Consider the following 22,483-nt stretch of genomic DNA (forward strand, 5'->3'; position numbering starts at 1 on the left):
TTCTGCTGCCTGTAGTTTTTGAGTTGGGTGATTTTTTCTTTCAGATTGCCTAGACATTTCCCCACTGGGATATCCTTTACCAACCCAACTTCCACTGTATCAAAGAGTAATAAGTGTGTACCAACACAATTGATACATGTGCTACGTAGGGTAATGGCAGACATGTTCCAAGACATCAAAGACACAACATACATGTCACATGTGCGTGCAAGTTATGAACTGGTACACTATACACTATATATAATATATAGGCTATAGATATATAGTATATATATAATGTATACTGTTGCATATATCATGTGTATATTAGGGACTATACACCAATCCGCCTGTAGATGTTAGGGTTGCCGGTAGAGGATAATATTGAAATGTACCTACTATATTTCTACAAGCAAGCACACACACTCACACACCCACACATAAACACACACACACACACAGATACACACACAAAAGACAAAAAGACGCACGTACACACACACATGTAGGTATGCACGCACACACTGACATGCATGCACGTACTTACACATACGCATACTCACACGCACGCATTCACACCCACAGGCAAGCACATACACACACATAAACACACACATGCACAGCACACAAAGACACAGACACGTACACACACACACAAGCACAGACACACAGGTACGCACAGACACACACAGGCACAACACACACACACACACATGCACAGACACACAGGCACGCACAGACACACACAGGCACAACACACACACACATACACATACATGTACACATACACACACACACAGTACACACGCACATACTGTACACACAGGCATGCATACACTCAGAGACAGGCACACACACACACGCATGCACACGCAATCACACACATAAACACGTGCACGCACACACACACACACACACACACACACACACAAACACACACATACATATGCACACACACAAACACACATCCCATTACACCCCCCCCCCCCCCACACACACACACACACTTACAAGTGAACACACACAAACACACACACACACACACACAGAGAGAGAAGTACACATATACAAAAAGCAAATGCACATACAGTACATGCACACACTCATTTGCATACACAAGATTTGCAAGTTGCAAAAAGGGAGTAGGAGATAGAGACAAATTGACAAATGATTTATTTTTGTGATTGTGATTTATTTTGGTGGAGAAAATGAGCACGACTGAATGGCGGTCATATTTTGTACCGTTATGCGGTACATCTAGTTGAACAACAAAGTGACGACAAGTGGCATTCACAAGGACTTTTCCGCTAGAAAATTTTTTTTTCCCGACTCCATGAACACACCACACATAAGCACATGGTGACAACAGAAGACACAGAAGTACAGGAAGTAAACACAAGACTAAGCCTACAATAAGCCTAAGCCTAAAATACCTAAATATGTTAAACTAAAGACACAAAACAAGACAAAACCAACACACTGTGATACTAACCATTTCCTCTTTGTTTTATGATGCGAGTGACTGAGTATATTACTTTCTGGGGTTATGCAAAATGGGGAGCTCATGGCATCTCCAAAATCCCTTTCCTATTTTTCTAAGGCTGTCAAATTATGCCATCTGAATTCAAATAATATGACAGTGTTCTTTGGCTCGATGGACTAGGCCTGTTTCTAGGCCTACATTTCATGCTTTGACTCACATGCATAAATTACACAAACATGACTAGCCTACTGTAACCCTCCCAACTGTGAAAATACACCCTTTTGAAGTGTTTTCTTCATTTGACTTCCGTCTATTGTTAGATCATTGTTAGATTGTAAGATGCACTGTGTGAACTTTCCTTCTTACCTCCTTGTAGTCTATCTCCTTCAACCACATGTTGACTAACCTACTTTAACTTCTCTTGCGCTCTGATAGGAGCCTAGGGTTTACAACCTAAGGTCTCATTTGCAATGTAGCTTGAATGTAATTCCTCATTTTGTATGTCGCTTATAAAAATGCATTATGCTAAACGAATAGGCTTTTGTCTCTAGATTTCAACTCAGTAAAAAGTGTTGGCTCACACGTCAAATTATATAAATTTACCCTACAATCTGCTCAGGGTGGCCTACATGTTATTTACTGTTTGCTAGTTACAGTAATAGCCATGGCATAAAGCCCCATCATGGCCCGTGTAATATCCATAGTAGCCTACTTGGAGAAGACCGTTTTGGCCACTGCAACCTAGGTAGCTACCACTTGATGGCGACATTGCCTCATTTCCAACGATGTGCCGAGTGCCGTATCCTATAAAATATAGCCAGTAAAATATTTAATCTAATCCTAAAATGATTCACGTCAGGCTACTGGTGTGCCCGGTGTGTACAATGTCAGAATATGACGGCTAGTTCAATCTTAATGGGCAAGAATGGTAGCCTTAGATTTCTTGTAGACTACGGAGGGGACTTTCCAATTCCAGGAAACTCCTCCCTGATAGTCCAGGAGCTGCTCCGAGTTGTTCGTTTTCTTCTGAAGATCCTCCGCTACATGTCGGATGAATGATAATGATGAAGAGTACTTGTGTCTCTCAATTTGTGGTCATACTAGCCATTGTAGGGATCGTGAAATTGGGTAAGTTGCCGATTAGTTCTATTAACATTGACATAGCCTATCCTAGGCTGGAGGCTCACTACAAAAGTAGCAGGCCAAGGGCTGGTTCGTTTCTGCCAGCAGTGTTTTAGCGGATAGGCTACATCAAAGATCTCAGCAGATACATGTTATATTGTCAGGAGAATATGTGTAGTCTAAAGGCTCGAACGAACGAATACGTTGCCGAATCTTCTCTGAACAAAAATGTAACCTAAATTAGTAGCCTATGCCTAATTTGCCGCTGAAGGTTGCCATATGTTTCTTTTTGTTTTGCGATGTCATCGCGCATGGATTTCACTTGTTTCCGAGACTTTGGAAAAATAAAGGCAGGACAGTCATGACTGGTAGGCCTATAAAATGACAAAATCATAGGCTAGGCCTACGTAATTAAAGTAAGTAAAAATTAGGATATTAGGTATGACATTGTAAGTAGCCTAGGCTTTATCGAATTTGGACATTCTGTGTCAAAACTAGACAAAATCCAGGAAGATATGGTTGTCCAGCGTTTGTCTAGCCTTAGGTCCCTAGGATCATATCTAGCCTACATAATGTCTATAATTATATGGGTGCGCCTATTCAGAGCGAGTCAATAAAAGCAAACAAACATGTTGTCTTGAGCCAGGATGGTTGGTGCTATCTGAGGCGAAGTCTCATGCTTTTTGACAATGTATTCCACCCTAGTTAAAAAATAAATGATCGAAAGCATTGCATTTGTGGTAACTTTTTCTGTTACATCACCCTGCTTAGGGTAGACTGAGTACAGTTGGGACAGTTTTTGCTTTCCCCATTACCACTTGAAAGTTTGACTGTAAAAAGCCATTGAAAATAACTGTGTTCTTACATGGTATATCTTTGATCTGTGCACTAAAATAAAACCCAAAGTATATATCCGTAAGTTGTTTAGATTTTTCACAATTAACTCATAAACACAAGGTGGCATTTTGTCTCAACCGTACCCTAATATAATTATATTGAGTACAGTTGAGACAGTAGCATGGTACAGTTGAGACGCCCATTCATGATGCTGGAAGGCTGACTAGCCATTCACTGCAAATGTAGCAAACTTTTTAAAATGTGTAATCTGAGTGTTTCTTTTTATTTTAATCTATTTTTTTTTTAATCTAAATTGGCATCAGATAGACATAAAGCAGGGACAAATGTTTAAAGATGAAAATATCTTTTTTTTCTTGGTTTTATCATGGCTAATTTTCAAATTATGATGTAATCCTTAAAATCTTCATGTTATAAGATATATTCATTAATAATATATCGTTTAAATATCAAAAACATTCATTTTATTGACATTTGTGTTCTATATTGCCTAAATGCCATCATAATATGCACAAATAAACAGCATGCAATCCAATGGGATTTTATCCGGGTACAGTTGAGACAAAGTGTCTCATCTGTACCCTTCTGACCATCTTGCACATTTTTCTAAATAATGCAACAACCTTGCATGAAAGGATGTCATGAAATATGTCAGTTTGTAGAGCACAGAATGACCTTTGCAATGATGTAAGAAAAGTATAACAGTCACATTGGAGTAACAAGATATTCACTGTGGAAGGAACATGGTTAAGTGAAATTCTCACTATGGTAAAAATACTTTTGCCAATATCTTTGGACAGGAGATATGCACAGTGTCCAAATTTCCCATGATTAAAGAGAACACTAACACACATATGTGTAGCAAAAATCATAGATCAGGCTTGGTTTGCAGGCAAGATATTTAAGGTGTCTCAACTGTACACATGACCCAACTGTACTCAGTCTACCCTACTTCAGTTATATGCCTCTGCTGGGATATATTACAGGTGAATAGGCTAAAACCCTAGGCTACAGTTACTAATAGATATCCCCACAAAACGTAGGCCTACACAGCTGATTATTTACTTGAAGTCAATACATTTTGTATTGCAAGTTTCCTGAAATGATATTTATAAATGTATAGCCTAAATGAGACAATATCTACTGAAATATGCAATGATTTGCATACAATTCAAGCACAGGGAAAGTGACACTAGATAAAGTTGCAGGAACGCAGTGATCTAGATGGGGTATATGGTTGGATTAACTCGCTGAGGTTTGGCGCTGACCAAGTGAGAAGTAGGCCTAGGCCAAAGTCAGGGTTTTGGATTTAATTCTGTCTTCAATAGGGAGCCAGTGTATGCCTAATGTAATGAAGATCATGGCCCTGTATTTTTTGTCTGTATTGTGCAAAACTTGGATCCCACTTCTGTCTTGATGTGTGGTGTATTGGTGGCCTTCAGAGATAACCTTCTTCAGTTCACAGAACCAGGCTGGGAACATAGCCAGCCCCCCCCCCCCCCCCACCAAGTCATTTTAGATGTAGAAATAATCTCTTAATATCAGCTATCGGGTCTTATTCAGTACTCTTGCGGCAGTCTGCGCATATGGAAAGGAATGTGAAACATGTGTTTTGGGAGCCTAAACTAAGTAACTCCTTAGAATGATAAGGCATTTTAGAAAACACCAGAGTACAGTATCAGTGCTTTTTCACATTCAGTGGTGAAAACATCCTGTGATGGACTCCTCAGCAGCTGTGGAGTGGGAGGACTCACAAACATAAGCCAAAGCCAATGGACTGACGTCGTCGTCATACTCAATTCTAGTCAGAATCTGAGTCTGATGCTGCTCCATTAGGACGTGATTATGGGGTGTGTGTATACCAATACAGGGGGGAATGCACTTAATTGAAGCGTGCTCAATTAAGCTATTGCTATTGCTAATCTGTCCATCAATGTTCAAAGCCCAATTTGATTGGTCCGTTCGGGCATATTTGCTCCACAACAGAACAATGGGCAGATGACAGATTACTACTGTAGCCTGCCAATTTTGATTTAGTAGGCTATTTTTAATTTAACAATATAGTTAAAGTTATCCACCCAGTTCAATAACATCAGTTGCTTGATTAAGGTTAAAAACATTTTAAACCCTTTTCCCATTTACTGGAAGTTGGTCTACATTACCACGAGACAAGGTCCTGAATGAGAAATGAGGCATATTTGCCAATGTTTTAGCATAAACAGGAAGTTGATATACCAGTATAAGCGAATCCAAAATGGAGTCGTGCATTGAGCCTATTCCAGACCTAACTTCCTGATGTTGTGACAAGATATGTTCAGTTGGTTTCCAGGCTAGTGTTTTATGCCTGAAATTTTGAATGGAAAGCAGCACATCATTACATAGTATATGTTTGAAATGGGGGTGGTGTGTGTGGGGGGGGGGGGGTGACCACATACAGTTGCTCACTCTCCGCCTTGATTTCGGAAGGTTGTCAGAGCGCTGGTTTCTTTTCACACCTGTGTCACTGTGAAACCACCAGAACTCTGAATGTTCAGTGTGGTCAGCGACTGTGGTGAGGCTAATTGCATTCGCTGGTTGCACAGAGCTGCTTAGACAATGGCTGTTAAGGCTGGTGCTTTGCAGAGATCATAAAGATAGATCTCACTTTTGTTTCCACTAAGGTGTAGGTCGTTGAAAGTGTGACATGAGATGGTATGAGTTTCAGTTCTTATCAGTTTAGCTTGGGCTGAGCTTAACCAATGAGGAGCCGAAGCTTAATCCAACTTAACCCACTGGTAGGTTTGCTCATATAGAAGTGTAATGTGCTCTGTATTAACCTATGTTCTCAGCCAGTTAGTGATAGCAGCAGTGGTTCAAATAGTAGTGCAGAAAAGTGAAGTATGATATTTTAAATAATTGTATAAGTTATAAGTTTAAGTTATAGTCACTTCTGTGTTTCATTTGTCGGCCCGAGTCAGTTTTCCAGAACTACTGGCAGTTGCAAATGGAATACCCCCTGAAGATGTACCCCGACTTGTCGATTCATTCGAACCCCAGGGTGCTAGCATCCCTTACTAGCACATCTCTTAAGGCATTGAGAGGGAGGTTTACCTGCACACAAACTGCAGACAGCTAACAGCGTCAGCTAACGTTGCAGGTGCACAACCTATTTTCTTTGCTACAGTCTAAATTGACGGGGACTGATGAGTTTGCTCTCTATTGTTTTGTCGTTGTTAGTTAGGTTCAAATAACAACGAACATGACGTCCAGAATGGCTGGTTATCTTTAACGTTAGTAGTAGGGAGACATCTAAGTGACAAAATCTGCTCCAATAATGTTAATTTTGTGCCTTTTAGTGTTTTCGTAGAAACTTGGTAACACTTAATACTTGATACTTGGATAGTCCACCACAGACTTAATGAACATCATCTGTTACGATTCAACTTTGGTTTGTAAAATTGTCATTGAAAAGTTATTTAAACTTCGTCACTTCTGAAACTCTCCTAAACACGCATCTCGATTGGTGAACAGTTTGTGAAGTTTTTATGGTCCAGGCTGGACCAAGTTTTTTTTGTTGCTGTTTTTGGAGCCTGGGCTGTCCATAGAGACCAAGGGGTTTTTTTGCAATTTATTCAGGGCACAGGATTAGCTTAGAACATACCTTAACATCACTTCAAGTCAGCAGTTTGTTGATAAAATGAGCGTACATATTTTCCGGTGAAATCTCAAGTCAGTTTTATTGTCAATACTTCACATGTGTTATACATACAAAGGAATTGAAATTACGTTCCCCGCTATCCCATGCGTAGACATACATCCAGACAAGACAGAACATGACACCACCAGGGAAGACAGGACATAACAACAGTAAAGTGCAGAGACATACAATAAAGTGCAGAGAGCTTAAGGCTTGTTCCAGGGTACACATATTATAAATAAAATAACAAGCAAAATAACAAGATACAAGATACAGTACAGGATAAGAGGTAATATTTGCTTTTCTTTGTTATCAGTGCAATTTTCAATAGTGCAAAACAGTCCTTTGGTGTATCTGAGTCCAGGGTGTGTGTGTGTGTGTGGGGGGGGGGGGGGGGGGGGGGGGTCAGATCCCTAGACTCCAGCCAGTCTGAGGTTTCTGGTGGCTGGGGCTCGGGCTGAGGCTGAGGGAGTGAGAGAGTTCAGCAGTCTCACAGCCTGATGGTTGAAGCTGTTGGCGAGTCTGGCTGTGCGGGAGGGGAGGCTCCTGTACCTCCTACCAGAGGGCAGGAGATTGAACAGGTTGTGTGAGGGGTGATTTGCATCACTCACAATTGTGAGTGCCTTGCGGGTGAGGCGGGTTGTGTAGATGTCCTGAATGGAGGGGAGGGTTTCCCCTATGATTTTTCCAGCTGCATTGGCTATGCGCTGGAGTGATTTTTTGTTGTAGTCAGTGCAGCTTCCACCCCACACAGTAATGCAGCTGGTGAGAATGCTCTCAATTGTGCCCCTGTAGAATGTTATCATGATGGGTGGAGGGGCCCCTGCCCGCTTGAGTTTCCGCAGGAAGTAGAGGCGCTGCTGGGCTTTCTTCGCCAGTGCTGTGGTGTTGGTGGTCCAGGAGAGGTCCTCGCTGATGTGCACCCCCAGGAATTTGGTGCTGCTCACCCTCTCTACAGCAGCACCGTCGATGGTCAGTGGGGGGTGTTGGGTCTGACCTCTCTGGAAGCTGACAACAACCTCCTTTGTCTTGCTGACATTCAGCAGGAGGTTGTTGCTTTTGCACCATGAGGTCAGGAGGTCTACCTCTCTCCTGTATTGTGTCTCATCTCCCTTGGTGATGAGCCCCACCAGAGTTGTGTCATCCGCAAACTTCACCAGGTGGTTTGAGCTGTAGGTTGGTTCACAGTCATGCGTCAGCAGTGAGAAGAGCAGAGGACTGAGCACGCAGCCTTGTGGGGCCCCTGTGCTCAGAATGATTCTGCTGGAGGTGTTGTTGCCGACACGCACTGCTTGTGGCCTCTGGCTGAGGAAGTCCAGTAGCCAGTTGCAGAGGGAGGTGTTGAGGCCCAGCTTGTCGAGTTTGCAGATGAGTTGTTGTGGTATTATGGTATTAAATGCTGAACTAAAGTCTATGAACAGCATTCTCACATATGAGTCCTTCTTGTCCAGGTGAGTGAGGGCTGGGTGGAGGGCAGAGCAGATTGCATCCTCTGTGGATCTTTTAGCTCTATATGCAAACTGGAAGGGGTCCAGGGTGGGGGGGAGGATGGATTTGATGTGTGCCATGACCAGTCGTTCAAAGCACTTCATGATGATTGGTGTCAATGCTACCGGGCGGTAGTCATTGAAGCAGGATGGAGATGGTTTCTTTGGCACAGGTATGATGGTGGCGGTCTTGAAGCATGATGGGACAGTGGCTTGCCTCAGGGAGGTGTTGAAGATGTCTGTGAACACATCTTTCAGCTCCTCTGCGCAATCTCTCAGCACCCTTCCAGGGATGTTGTCTGGACCCGCTGCTTTCCTGGTGTTGATGGTGGAAAGTGTTCTTTTCACACTGGATGCAGACAGGCACAGAGTCTGGTCGTGCGGAGGGGGTGGGGTCTTCTGTGGGCGTGTGTTGTTTTGTGCTTCAAAGCGTGCAAAGAAGCTGTTCAGGTTGTTGAGCAGAGTGAATGCTTGTCACAGAATGCTTGTCACAGAATGCTTGTCAATGCTTGTCATCTCAATTATCTATTTGAGATGTCCTGCTCACTCATGCATCACTTTTCAGAGATGTTTATTGATGAAGCTGCAAAGCATCACCTCTTTGAATGAATAAACCATTGTTTCACACAACTTGCAGAGAATATGAACTTACTACTGTAATATATGAACATTGGGTATTTCCACTTATTGAAATGAGGTAATATTTGATAGCCTAGTTCTTGAGACATGAATGAATACTATTTAAATACAATGCGTGGACTAGTTGTTGTTGTTCTTGTTGTTGCTGCTGCTTCGATATACAGTACATCTACAAGACTCTTTTCCTCAGTTCCTTTTTGGTTGAATGAGTTGCCCACAAAACTAAACAGCCATGTTGCCTATAAGTTGCCAGTTGGTAGATTCCAGTGAAAACTGGAAGATGTCTCTTGAAAGCATTGGAGAGAACATAATGTGATTTCACAATTCTTTGTGGTATTGCAACATTTGAGTTCCATTTTCACTTCCAAATTGACCAGTGTTTGCAGACATATGCACATGTGTTTTTTTTTCTATCTCTTATTCTGGCTCTCAAGCATAGGCTACAGGAGTGTACTTTGTGATACCTATGGTGCTGTTCTGATAAATTCAAACACAGTTCGACCTATTTAGTTTTTTGAGTTTTGGGGGGTGGGGGGGTTTCCGCACCATTACCACTCGAGGTTTCTTCTTGTCAAAAGGGAGTTTTTCCTTGCCACAACACTTGCTTCCTGGCCTTTGTTAGCCTACATTCCTTTAAACAAATGTTTTTGTTCATCATACTGTGTAAAAAGATTAAATTCAAACAGCAGTAATAACAAAGTACACTTGGGTAGAGTCTCAAAAAATTACAATCTCAACATCATTTCCTCCTCTTCATATGGGCCTAGAGAGTCTCATTTTACATTTTGTTTTTGGTGTAGTCCATAATACCATCTTAACCTGCTGCGGAGCTAGTCAATGATCTACAAAGTGTCAGGAGCATACTCTCTGAAAGTGGACAAACAGTCAAACTGGAATTTAGCTGTTAATAAATGAACACATGCCGTACTGCAGAATTGTTTAAATAACAATGCTGTGTTTTATGGATATCGGAGATAGGCTACATAGATTGTGAACTCTGCTATTTTTACTCTTTTCAGTCATGAACCCAACACTTAGTCTTACAAAATGAAGTTGAATCAAGTTGAATCACAGAAACTGCTAAACACAAAAATGGCAAAAACTTGAGGCAAGAGCAGGATGTCATATTCTTGAACACGGTCATCAGCATGAATACAGATGTAGGTTGTCTAATGTCTAGCGAAGCATGCTCAGATGTGCTGGAGTGGGAGCGCTGGCTTTGTGTGAACACTGACAAGTTGCTTGCCACGTGTGTTTGTGGTTTCCAGACATACATCCTGTTTGTTTAGCCTCGACTTACCGATCCGGGTGGAGTCATGTGAGGTTAGTGGTAGTGACGTTGTTTTCGCCTCACGAGACAGAAAGGATGAAGTGAGAAAGAGCCACTTAAGAACTGAGACAACCATCTATGATTGTCTTGATTTTTATGCTTGACCTGTTTTTGACATTTTCAATGACGTATACGCGGGTAACTTTGGTAGCTTATTATTATGGCACCATCCATTTGACATAGTAGCTAACTGCATTATCTTAACTTTCTTGGAACTTTCTTAACCTTTTTAACAAGGCTATACCCAGGCCTCATTAATTTGTCAAGTTTTTGATGCGGGCGTGTTGGAGCAGTGGTAACATCACTGGCTGGCAATCGATGGACCCGGGTTCGATTCCTGCCTGTCTGTGTCGCTTAATCATAGCATCAGTTAAATATCAGTCAACTTTGATGTGATATCTAGACAATTTTGGTTGTGTTTTAATCACAATTTCCCTTAAGAAAAGAATAGCTGATCTTGGGAGGGAAGTGAAATAGGCATCATGTGCAAGTTGCAAAAAGATGACATGTCCACTTTTGCAAAGCCCCTGAAGTTGGTCCACATCTCGGGAAACCCTGTGTGAGACTGTGTGTTGTGCCCCAGAGCAGGTCCATGTCCTGAGTTAAACTTTAAGCCTCTGGATATTGGTCATGAAGAGTATGAAAATAGCAGAGTTCATAATCTGTGTATTTCCGAAGTGTGGCAGTGTCATTAGAAGCAACAAAACATATTTGTATCAAATCGTCATGAAAGGCAAAGCATTGACATTAAAGATTATATCTGATATTTGAGTTCAACAGACTTTATCCCTCTTTACTGTGCTCTTTAAGCAGTATGTTGATTGGCTGTAATTGTTTGTGGCTTGGTCCAAGCCAGATTGTTACCTAATTTACAGCCATGACATTATTTGAGCTCTGTGAATAATAGCAGGGATGTAGTGGAGGCTAAAAGCAATAAACACAGTTTATCCACTTCTGAAATTTCAGAAATATGGGTTATCCACCTCTTATTAGAGTTTATCCACCTCTCAAAAGAGTGTATTCACCAATTGCAACTTTTAACATTCAAAAATCACACTGTATTATCCACATTCACAATATGAGCACTCATCAACACTCTAGGAACCATTTAATACCACCGGTATTGATACAGACCACCATCCACCATAATCAAACATGTTCTGAATGCCATTTTAAAAAATCCGAGATACCACATGGCGCGAGATCACAGAATTCATCGTTTACCCACCTCTTATTTTACCACTACATCCCTGAATAATAGCATTCAAACAGTTATCTGTTGAACTAGATATGAACCAAAGTGATCATGTGATGGGAATGTCCTCTGCTCTCAAACCCTCTCCAAATTCTTCCACTGGCCAAGATAAGAGCACTGTAAACAAGGCTGATGCCAAATGTAGCCACCCTATAATGTATTAAGGAAGGAACATAAACCATGTCAGCCATATGCACCCTTGTTCAAGCAACAACATGTGACTTTTAAGCATTTAAATTTGAACAATTCCGGTTATCAAAATGTCCTAGGTTAAGAGGACATCAGCATACCACTCCGATGTTTCCCACGTAACCATGCTAGTCACTATGTCATTTTGTTTTAAAAGATATAACGTGCTAATGAGTTTTGTTTGTCTGTTTTCTTGTTTTCTCTTTTACTCTTCTCTACAGTTGAGCCCCCTTACAACGTGACCATCCTCTGTCACAATGGCACAAACATTGCCTACTGGAACCACACGGGAGCAGATTCGTTCTTAGTAACAATCGAAAATTACAAGTAAGTAAATAGTGTCCCATACGGAAAAGATATAGAAAAAACTTATATGCCAGCAATGTGTTTTATATACAAAACTTGATTTACTCTTGAAAGTGGCCCCTTTCTCGTTTTCCTCATACAGCGTCATATAGTCCTTACAGGTTACAATGTTTTATATGTTTCAGGTTGCACAGATTTAGCAAGGATCTTATAATGGTTTCACTGGCATATAAAAATCTGTCAGGCTCTACTGTATCTACTGGCTCTCATATGGCACTAACAATGTAGTGCCTTTCATATGCCCAAACTTGTGTGTATTTTAACTCATTTGCAATAAACAGGAAAAATATATATTACATGATTAGTTACACTTTTATCTTCTGGTTATTCAGGAGGACACTGATTACAAATATAATCAGTATCTAAAATGGTACAGATTATTGCTGGTGTCATATTGATAATAAATAAAAGTAATTGGCATGTTGGCATGTCCAATGTCTTGTTTCAGTAGTCTTAAATGACAAGCGAAGATACCAAATTAATGCAAGATGTTGTTTCTGAATGCACCTAGACAGATGTATAATGTTGTTTCCATCAACAGCTATGGCGAGACACTTTTTCAGGACCACATATCACGTCGTCATATTGACATGTCTTCTGTAACGCCGCCTAAAGATGACACATACATCCTCTCCTTGAAGGCTAAGGATGGGTCCAACATTTCAGATGAAGTTCAAGTATCTTTCACATATGGCAGTGAGCTTATCTCTGATGTAAAATGTAAGTAGCACAAAGCACAAAGCACAAAGTCCTTTGACCCCTAACACCCCCCCCCCCCCCTCTCAATTGTTAAGCGACCTTGGGTATTATGAAAGGCGCTATATAAATCCAAGATATTATTATTATTATTATTAGTCATTCATTCAAATAACCCACAAAACAATTTTGGTGAATGAAAAACATATTGACTTATTTTAGAATCATGATCAGATTTGACTAGTGTGCATTTGTATGATAAGCTCCCAGTGTTTTATTATTAAGAGAGATATAGGTCATTGAGACTAAAGAAAATGTTCTATTCCACATGTACCACTTAATGAGTCCAATATTGGTAATGAAATTGAGAGTGTAAATTTGAATTAGGATTTTACTTGTTGTAATACTTCTAAATCTGCCACCCTGTGTACGAAAAATCTACCTACCTCCTTTGGATACATATTGTCATTTGGTTGACCAAGAGGTACGGTCTTCTCTTAAAAACAAAAGGGAGTTTAATGTTTATAATTACCTTCCTATATTGTAGAGGGAGGCCATTGCTGAGCTACATAATGATCAGACCAAAGTGCGTCCAACAGACAAAAGTGGGGCCGTTGTCATTCAGAATTCTCCGGACTATGATTTGGATTTTGGAGATTTACAGACAATTGGGTGAAAGTATTTTCTATACAAAAACTCCCACAGCTTGAGAAATTGAAAGGCTGGTTTCCCCATAACTGTGATATGCTTCAAAAGATCCATAAATCTCAAACGATCCCCCTTGTGGGTAGACCAATTAGTCAGTAGCATACTGTAGGTTCTTTAACTTCCAACATCTTGTTTCACTACGTTTCTTGGTGCTTTGAGCCCTCAATGTTGTCTTCAAGGCAGCGCTGCCTGGAAGGCGCTGGGGTTAGGCATGGGTTAGGGATAGGATTAAGTGCCTTTAAGTCAACAGTGGCAGCGCTGCCAGGAAGACGACGTTGGGGGCTCAAAACACCATCGAGCTTTGACAACTGCCTAAAACCATGGGTAAATTCACTTCCCTCCTTATACTTGGACTCGGGACTCAGTAGACTTCATGTTGGATGTTTCTCATCTCTATACCAGTATTCTGGGTCAAAACAAAGTGTCCTTTGAGAAAACCTAGTGTTAAGTGTGTCACTGACCTTACTAAACTTACCAACAAGTAATATTTATTTTATTTTCAAGAATGATTCATTTTGCAAACAAATAGCACTGCTATGGGCAGCACAACTAACCTGGCTAACGCCACCACATCTTAATGAGGTCTAGGAACCAAAACATTAAATTTCTCATATTTGTGGCATGGTTTACAAATGGCCAGAGCCGTTTATTGGTCGCTAAGGATGTCTATCAAATGTGTCTGTGCGTAGCTCATAGGATAGCCAGCCGTATCAATTAGCCTATTCCAGATGGCATATGTAGAGCATTTTAAAGTGTAAGTCCGGCGAAAATTGGGAAAACAAATGTGTTTTTCTGAATGAAAATACATCAACTAAGCCATGGAAGAAGTATTTTTTGTGTTTTTCTTGTTTTGTTCTTAACCAAAATACAAGCTTTGGTGTGTTGCTTAGACATCAAACTGGGCTTGGCCCTTTAGTTCCAATGAAACTCAGCAAGAGATTTTGGACTGTTTGTGGGAACAGTTTGGGGATGACCACTTCCTCTTCCAACATGACTGTGCGTGTGCACCATTGCACAAAGCAAGGTTCAAAAAGACGTGGATGACAGAGTTTGGTGTGGATGAACTTGACTGGCCTACACAGAGTCCCAGTAGCACAAAACTTGCATGCGTGTTTTTTCCACTCAGAGGCACTAGGGGGAAGCGAGACAGCCGTCACTCAACCCAAAATAAGTCAAATAGCCATTAATGACTCCGAAGGCAAGTTACTAGACTAGTTAAGGTAAATTAAGCTAAACAAACTTGCATAGTTCACCTTTAATACTATTTTCCACAATATAATTTGCATTTGAAAGTCTGATCATGTTAGGCTACCAGTTGTAGATTGGCCATACTGCTCTGAGTCTCTCAATGCCCTTTTGTCTGCTACAGGACATGGGAGGCTATGGAATATCTACTTTTCTTCTTTTTTCTTTTCTTGTTGACATACGTATGTGGCACTTTTACAGATGTGAGGGATTGATATTTTGAATATATGATTATACATCAGACTGAAAGAAAACCATTATTTCAGTCTGATGTATAATATTCAAAATATCGTTTTGATGCTAATGTAAATGTCTGGTGGGCTGATGTAGGCCATTCAGGCTCATAATTGCTCATAATTGTCTGATTCATTGACACAAAGGACTGACTGATTGGTGGACATGGGGCATTTGCCCACTAGTGTGTCTATTTATATCCCCATCCACTCATCTGCTTGATACCTGACAAGGACCTCTGGTCGCAACATTGCAGCCTAATAATCCACTCTGGGAGCTTATGTAACAGTGTACGGGTATCTTTTGATTTGATCTCTCTGAGGACCCTTACTGAGACTTCAGTGTAATGACGCTATGCACAATATGCACCTTGTGAATTAATGGATAACCACCACCTGTGTTCCTTTCTGCAGGTTTCATGGACTTCCCACGTGCTGTAAACGTGACTGTTAGGACCGATCAGATCATGTTCTCTTTTGACAATCCCCTTATATTGATTGATTATTATATTGATCATGACAATGACACTGACGACGACTATTACCCTGAAAACTCGGACCCTGACCCTGACCCTGATCCCAAGTTTCACTACAAGGTGTACACCACTCATGATGAGGTATGATTCATGGTTCATGTTTTGTCTTACACCGCCTTCACACTAGCACTTGAAATCAACTCCGATATTCACAATGTTCCCCCAGAGGACGTCGTACTAGAACGTTGAAAGTGTTGGAAGCATTTCGAGTTTCGGAGGCAAACATACAATAATAATATATATTTTTTTAACTAATGATGTTAGGGGTCCATGTAAGACATGGTAATGTTAGGAGACAATGTAAAGACACAAAAAAGTTAGTTTGGAAATTCACTTGTTCACATTCCGAAATTTGCATAAAAGCATAAAAGCACAAAAGAAGAGCATGTTTGGCGAAGTCTCTGGCCAGGGACCTGAAGTGCTTCGCAGAATAGTGCAGGAGTCGCCTAACACATCCAGATGACCTCGTATTTTTTCCGCACCGCACTCGTTTGATTGCTTCGGGCCTCCTCCATAGGAAATAAATGACTCCTGGTCATTTCGCTGGCATATTTACAGTTCCAGTGAGAAGGCAGCGTTAGAACAAGCAGGGAAAGCAGTTTTGTCTACTCATTTAACCTTTGAAGGTTTTTTATTGTTAAATTTAATGTCTGTTAGAAATGGTATTTTTTAAAAGTAGCATATTATTAGCCTGATAAACCAGCCTAAATGGATTGGATGTCTAATTTAGTCTGGCCCCGATGAATGGATACAACGGAACATTGTTGATGAGCACAACCCGTTGTCTTTCAAACCGTGTCTGTGCCTATAGGCCAACGCTCCCTCAAAACCCCGCCCCAGAGCCCTCTGCCCCGCACGCGTTGATTCAAAACACATCTCTGCGTTGTGATTGGTTTAGTTGCCATCTGCCAGATTCAGGGCAGTGTTTTCAAAATGTTCAATGGTCCGAGGCCAGACCCAAATGCAGGCAAAACATTTTGCCGTCCAGCAGTTGGCGCTGGTTTTCCAGGCTAGCATATTATAGCATATATTATAGCATATCATGGAGCCTAATGTGGCCAGTCTCAGCGCAAAATTTGTGTGTCTTAACATTTTGTGTCTTAATATTGATAATGCCATGTCTTTTGTTTTGGCGTCCTCATGTTCATGATGTGAACATCTTGTTCAACTTCATCATAGAAACAGCTGGAGTTTGAGTGCCCCCCGGAGGCCCCTGTGTGTCATGGCGAGTTGCAGTTCATCAACTGCACCACTCTGGAGATAGAGGGAAATATTGACCACATTCGCCATAAATACTCCAAGGACATATGCAACATCGTTCCTGAAAAGGGTTAGTTAGTCAAGTTTCTTTTCACAAAGCCTGTTTAACAAACCCTTAGGCTACCTGTTTTACCCCCCAAGTGACAAAATGTAATTTGATAATGTCATGTTATATGTTGGCTTTTGTTGTTTGTTGTGCATTTATATAAAGCAACATTGTGCCATAAAGTTCACATGGTTTATGTAGGGTTTAATCCAATTAGTGGGCAGCCGTGGTGTACTGGTTAGGGCTTCGGCCTTACACAATGTCAGCCCGATTTTGCCACGATTGTGTCGTGGCCGACAAATTTCCATTGTTGTGTCCGAATATTCAAAGTCGGGAACGACGTTTGAAAGAGGAAGCGTCTTGTAATGTGACATGTTCAACGAGCCGCGATTTATTGTCCTGTGACATTCTACGACGTTACGACCAAAAGTCTAGCTAGCATGTCAGAATTTTTTGGGAATCTCCTACGACTCCCGTGTTGACACTGACACTGTGACGACACATGACGAGAAGGATGATCTTGTAATGCGGCCACTCTTGCGACCAAGACGCGGCAAGATTTTGTGGTTCTCTGATCGCCTAGTCTGACATGGTCAATCGTAAAAGATAACCGTGAAAGACAAAAAAAATCGTGTAGTCTGTACAGGCCATTAGTGATGGTGCAAGCCATGTTTTGCACAAGCAGTGAAGTGAGGGGTAAAGGTGTGATCAAGGCAAGGTTAGTGGACCGAGCCAGGCTGATTAGTGAAAGGTTTACTTCTCGCTGAAGAGACTGATTACATTCCTTTACATTAGGATATATTTTAAGGTACATACAACTCAGACCTGGGAGCAAGAGAGGTTAGCTCAGCACCCATTGGCCAGAGGGGAAGGGATGTGCATGGTGGGGCCTAGGCCCAACTAAAACACTCTTTCAGGGACTCTCTGGAGCCGCCTCTAGCATGGAGCCCCACATCTCTTATCGCTGTTCTGATATCTGTGTGTTGACAATTCTTCTGCAATCCATTGCAGCAGATTGTTTTCTTGTCAATTGAATGGCATTGTTTATTTTGTTTTATTTGTATGTTTCATGCACAGGTTCGTGGCCCATCTACCTTTCTTTGGTCATCGGTATCATAGCCGTGGTGTTGCTGGTGTTTATTTTCCTCTGCACACGGAAGTTGGCTATCAAGACTTTCTTATCGAGCCATTTGCCCGTAAGTCAAAACTTCACTCTGATTATTTCAAGTCTCATCAAGAAATAAAATAGCTAAATTATTTATGTACCAATATAGAATGTTTGGGCCGATAATGATAACTGATATTTATCGGGATGCCGATACCGAAACATTGTGAAAAGTGATTTGGGGACATCATTTAATAACCATCATGTACTTGCAGTAATTTTACCTACCACCGATGATGGACAGAATTCATAGGCTAATAGTTTAAGTGAACCTGACGTCAGTGAGTTGCAAGTGTGGCCAGCAACAGTGTATGAATCGTTCTTATATCTGTGGAGTAAACGCTCAATGCAGATTTGGCTTGAAGCTGGGAAGAAGCTGTAGCGCCAAATCAGAGTTTGCGAGGGAAACTTAAGTTTAGTTTCAACTGCAGGTAACTGAATAAAGCTGTAACTCCTTGGACTGTATCTTGAGTCCGTCTTCTCTGCTCTGTTGCACACATACTGCTGCAGCAGACATGAAAGGGGTTAGTCCCCTTAACACAATGACCTCTCTGGAACTGAAGCAGGAATGGTAAACATATTTCTTGGTAATAAGAAAAGTGAACGAAATACAAACACTAGAATACAACTAAAAACGTATCTACTCGTCCCACCGAAGAATTTGTTTAGTTATTTGCCTCCCAGACTAGCGCGGTAAAGTGCAAACACACCAGCACAAGAAGGCTCTAGGTAGGCCAAGTTCTGCTCTGCTTAGGTTAAACGGAGGATCATTCACAAGAGGATTTTGGACTGCACAGATTCAACGCGGATTCACACAGATCTTTTTTAGAATGGTGAAATACATTCAATACAAACATTATTTAGAGGAAGAAGTATAACCAAGCTCAGGTAGTTCAGTGTAGCCAGACGGGCCTTACGTATACTTAGTTGGAAAATTAGGGCTTTAAAAAGTATTAGCACAAATGAATTCTGGTATCAGAGTATGGTATGAGAACAATCTTATCTTATCTTATCAATATTAAATCAGCTGCCAATATATTGTGGATCTCTAGCTGCAAGTGTTGCAATTACTGCTATTATATATACCATTTCTACAGTTAACTCAATAATTACAAAGTTCTATAGATGAGGTTGGTAAGTGCAAAAAAAACGTTTACAGAAAAGTAAATATCTTGTGGAATCTAAAAAATCATCACACATGATCTTCATGCTACCTGATTATTTGGATGGCATGTCATGAAATAAATAATTCACAGTTTAATCAACTACCATTAGTTCCAGCCCTACGCCTGAATATTTAGATAATCAGACACAAATTCATGTGATCCATGTGTAATATTAGCAAGACTGTCTACATGTTTGATTAAACATTTGCAGATTATTTAGAATGTGGTGGCACATTTGGACTGGTTGGTTGGCCAAAAAGAAAGCTAACCCTTCAAATCCTGTGGAATTCCCAAAATCGAGATGGCCTTTTTGGAATGGTGATTTGTGGCCACTAGAGGAAGCTGGTGTTGTATTTGCTCAGCACCTCAACAGCAGTGGTACCCTCCTTGATGTTTTGGTGTGCTATGCTGTGGGATTGTATGTAATCATTCTCTTTTCTTGGTCTGTTTTCAAAATTCTAAACAGGAGTCTTTAAAACCCAGGGAAGGAGGTACCTCAGGCGTTCTGCAGCCGGAGAATATTGGGACTGGGAACACTCCTCTGCTTCAGTCACCGAAGGATTCTCCCCCAGAAACCCCGGCGATCATCCTGACACCTGATGATCCGGCACCTGACAGCTGCCCTGAGCAGACGCACTTCCCCATCCCGGCTCGTGCCCCGTCCAGTGACGATCAGCCCGGACACGGTTATGAGGCCCGTCTCAAGGACAACCTTGAGCCTGATCCACAACCGGAGCGTGAGCACTATGAAGGCAGCGATGATGACGGCTACATGCAGAGAGAGAGAATCACGGACACCTCAGAGAGCATTCACAGCTCTGTCATCGACATCGAGATCGCCCCGGAAGACCGGGTTAGTGGTTATGGGACTCGCTAGCTCCAGAGTGGGGCCTTGGTGACTGCCTCCTCGTGACGAGGTGTCAACCACACTGTGGTTTCTTCGCAGGGCTGCCTTCATTCTCAAGCTTTCAAGCCAAGCCGACTGTAATCCATCGGCTCTCTAGTTGAGTTTGTTACCCTCTGAATCACCCCCGTGATTGTGGACCGCACTTGGACTGAGGAGATGGACGGTCAGATGACCCTGGCCTGGAGTGTTGTTCAATCCCATGTTACGTGATTTAGTGCTGTTCTACTTGCCATCTTGCCATCATAATGGAAACATGGTGAAAGTATTCAATGATTTGCACTTGTGTGAGTGTAGTGTGTGTGTGTGTGTGTGTGTGTGTGTGTGTGTGTGTGTGTGTGAGAGAGAGAGAGAACAGCCGGCCCTGTTGTTTCTGAATTTTACTGAATCCCTTCAAAGGGTTTCTTTTCTTTCAAAAATAGTTATGATCATCAAATGGTTATGATCATTTTATCTCCGTTGTTACATTTTTTTAAAATTATGTTTTCATTTTATGTTGCACTTCTCATTATGCTCATTTGTGTTTTCGTCTGTTTTATTTGTATATCATGATTTGTATAAAGAGCCTTCATCGCGACTATGGATGGTCCTCAAAATAGGGGACACCCATCATTTACAGTAAATCTCTCTGATTATAAGAGTTGCTCCTCCTGTTTTATGCCATGGAATTGACAGGGCTGGTTTAGGACAAAAATAAAATAAAAAATAGGCCTGGCCCAGTGGCCCACCACTATTGGTTGGTCAGTACTTTTGACTGCTGGTCTCCGCCACATTACACCCACCTACATTTTTTGGCACAGAAAAGCTACATGAGCCTGTTTCACTCTGATTTCACAGTCAGTGTCTTGTGTAAAGCTTTCAGTTGCAAAACAAAAGCAAACATTTCGCTAATAAAAGTCAACGCTAAAACAGTCAACGAATAGTTTAAGAAGTAAATATCATAATGAAAAATAACACACAAGGTAAAATCATTTAGAAATAAAGAATGATTAAAAAGACAGCATAAAAGGCTAGAATAATTAAAAGAATTAAGATTCGGAATTTGTAGTTAGCAGAAGGCATCTGAGAACGGTTAGGTCTTAAGGGGGGTTTAAACCAAAGATTTGCGATGCAATGAGCTGTAACGTTCTAAGAGACCTGGGAGGGTATTCCAGAAAGCAGGATTACTGGCTGAAATGGATGTGTTAACAGAGTAAGCGGTAACCATGGGTCTTCAGTTCCAAAATGTCCAAAAGCTGGTAGGGGGTACACTTTAAAACAAATGTGTTGTCCCTATCTGGAAGGTACGCAAGGTTTGACTTGTGCTAAATTGGTTCCTGCGCAACTTTGCCACAGGCCACAAACCCACGAGGATCATTAGAAGATTCAGTAACTGGCAGGTCAACATTGTCTCTTAATTGTCTTTGGTGGTGGGCGGTTCTCAGTGTCCTGCCGGTGGGATGGTTACCCACTCATGTTACGCCCCATTTTAAAGCTTTGACTCTTGGGTATCAATACATGACACTCATTTTTATGTAAAATATGTGGAGTGCTTTTTATGGTCAAAAATATTTATATTTTTGTGTAATTATTCTATATTTAGTGTAGTCATTCCATACCAGAGCCCCTGATGTACAAATGAAACTTAAGAGTGTTACATTTCATTTGAGACCAAGGTCATGCTTCTTCATAAAGAGGTTCATATGCAGTAAGCCATTGAAATTCACAGGGCTGAAATGTGGTCAGTTCAAAGATGCTTGTAATACAGCAGAATGAAAAAACTAGATTCTAGCCACTGTAACTCTGTGACAGTACATCACAAAGTTATTCTGGTTGTTTCTAAGAAACGACAGTGTCCCAGCTTTCAAAAGAGGTCAAGCATTTGATTATAGGCTAAACTAGGTGGTATCAGTGTCCTCTGAAGTAGGCTCTGCAATTTCAGGCAAAAACTTGAAATTGGTTTTGAGAACCAAGCAATTTTAATGGGCCTTCCGGACTTTTCCAGGCTTGTATGTCATTGGCTGAATTGATGGGACGCAAGTGTCCATTAAAGCACCATCCATAAACGAGGCGATTATGTTTCTACAGCGTATGTCCAAATAAGGCCAATGGGCTATAAGCCACTTCTATTTCCGGAGGCTCTCTTAATGGTGTTGATGTTTAA

General features: G+C 41.3%; 1 protein-coding gene across 1 annotated transcript; it reads left to right on the forward strand.

The window, feature by feature from the left end:
* Window positions 1-2,372: 2,372 nt before the first annotated feature.
* On the forward strand, window positions 2,373-21,073 carry LOC134063678 (interferon gamma receptor 1-like). The gene is made up of 7 exons (XM_062519331.1): window positions 2,373-2,590; window positions 12,237-12,342; window positions 12,923-13,101; window positions 15,678-15,880; window positions 16,979-17,129; window positions 18,183-18,301; window positions 19,903-21,073. The coding sequence occupies exons 1-7, from the start codon at window positions 2,518-2,520 to the stop codon at window positions 20,311-20,313; spliced, it is 1,242 nt and encodes a 413-aa protein (XP_062375315.1). The 5' UTR covers window positions 2,373-2,517; the 3' UTR covers window positions 20,314-21,073.
* Window positions 21,074-22,483: the final 1,410 nt, after the last annotated feature.

The sequence above is a fragment of the Sardina pilchardus genome, chromosome 18 (genome assembly GCF_963854185.1).
Source record: "Sardina pilchardus chromosome 18, fSarPil1.1, whole genome shotgun sequence".
In the NCBI taxonomy this organism is placed as follows: Eukaryota; Metazoa; Chordata; class Actinopteri; order Clupeiformes; family Clupeidae; genus Sardina; species Sardina pilchardus.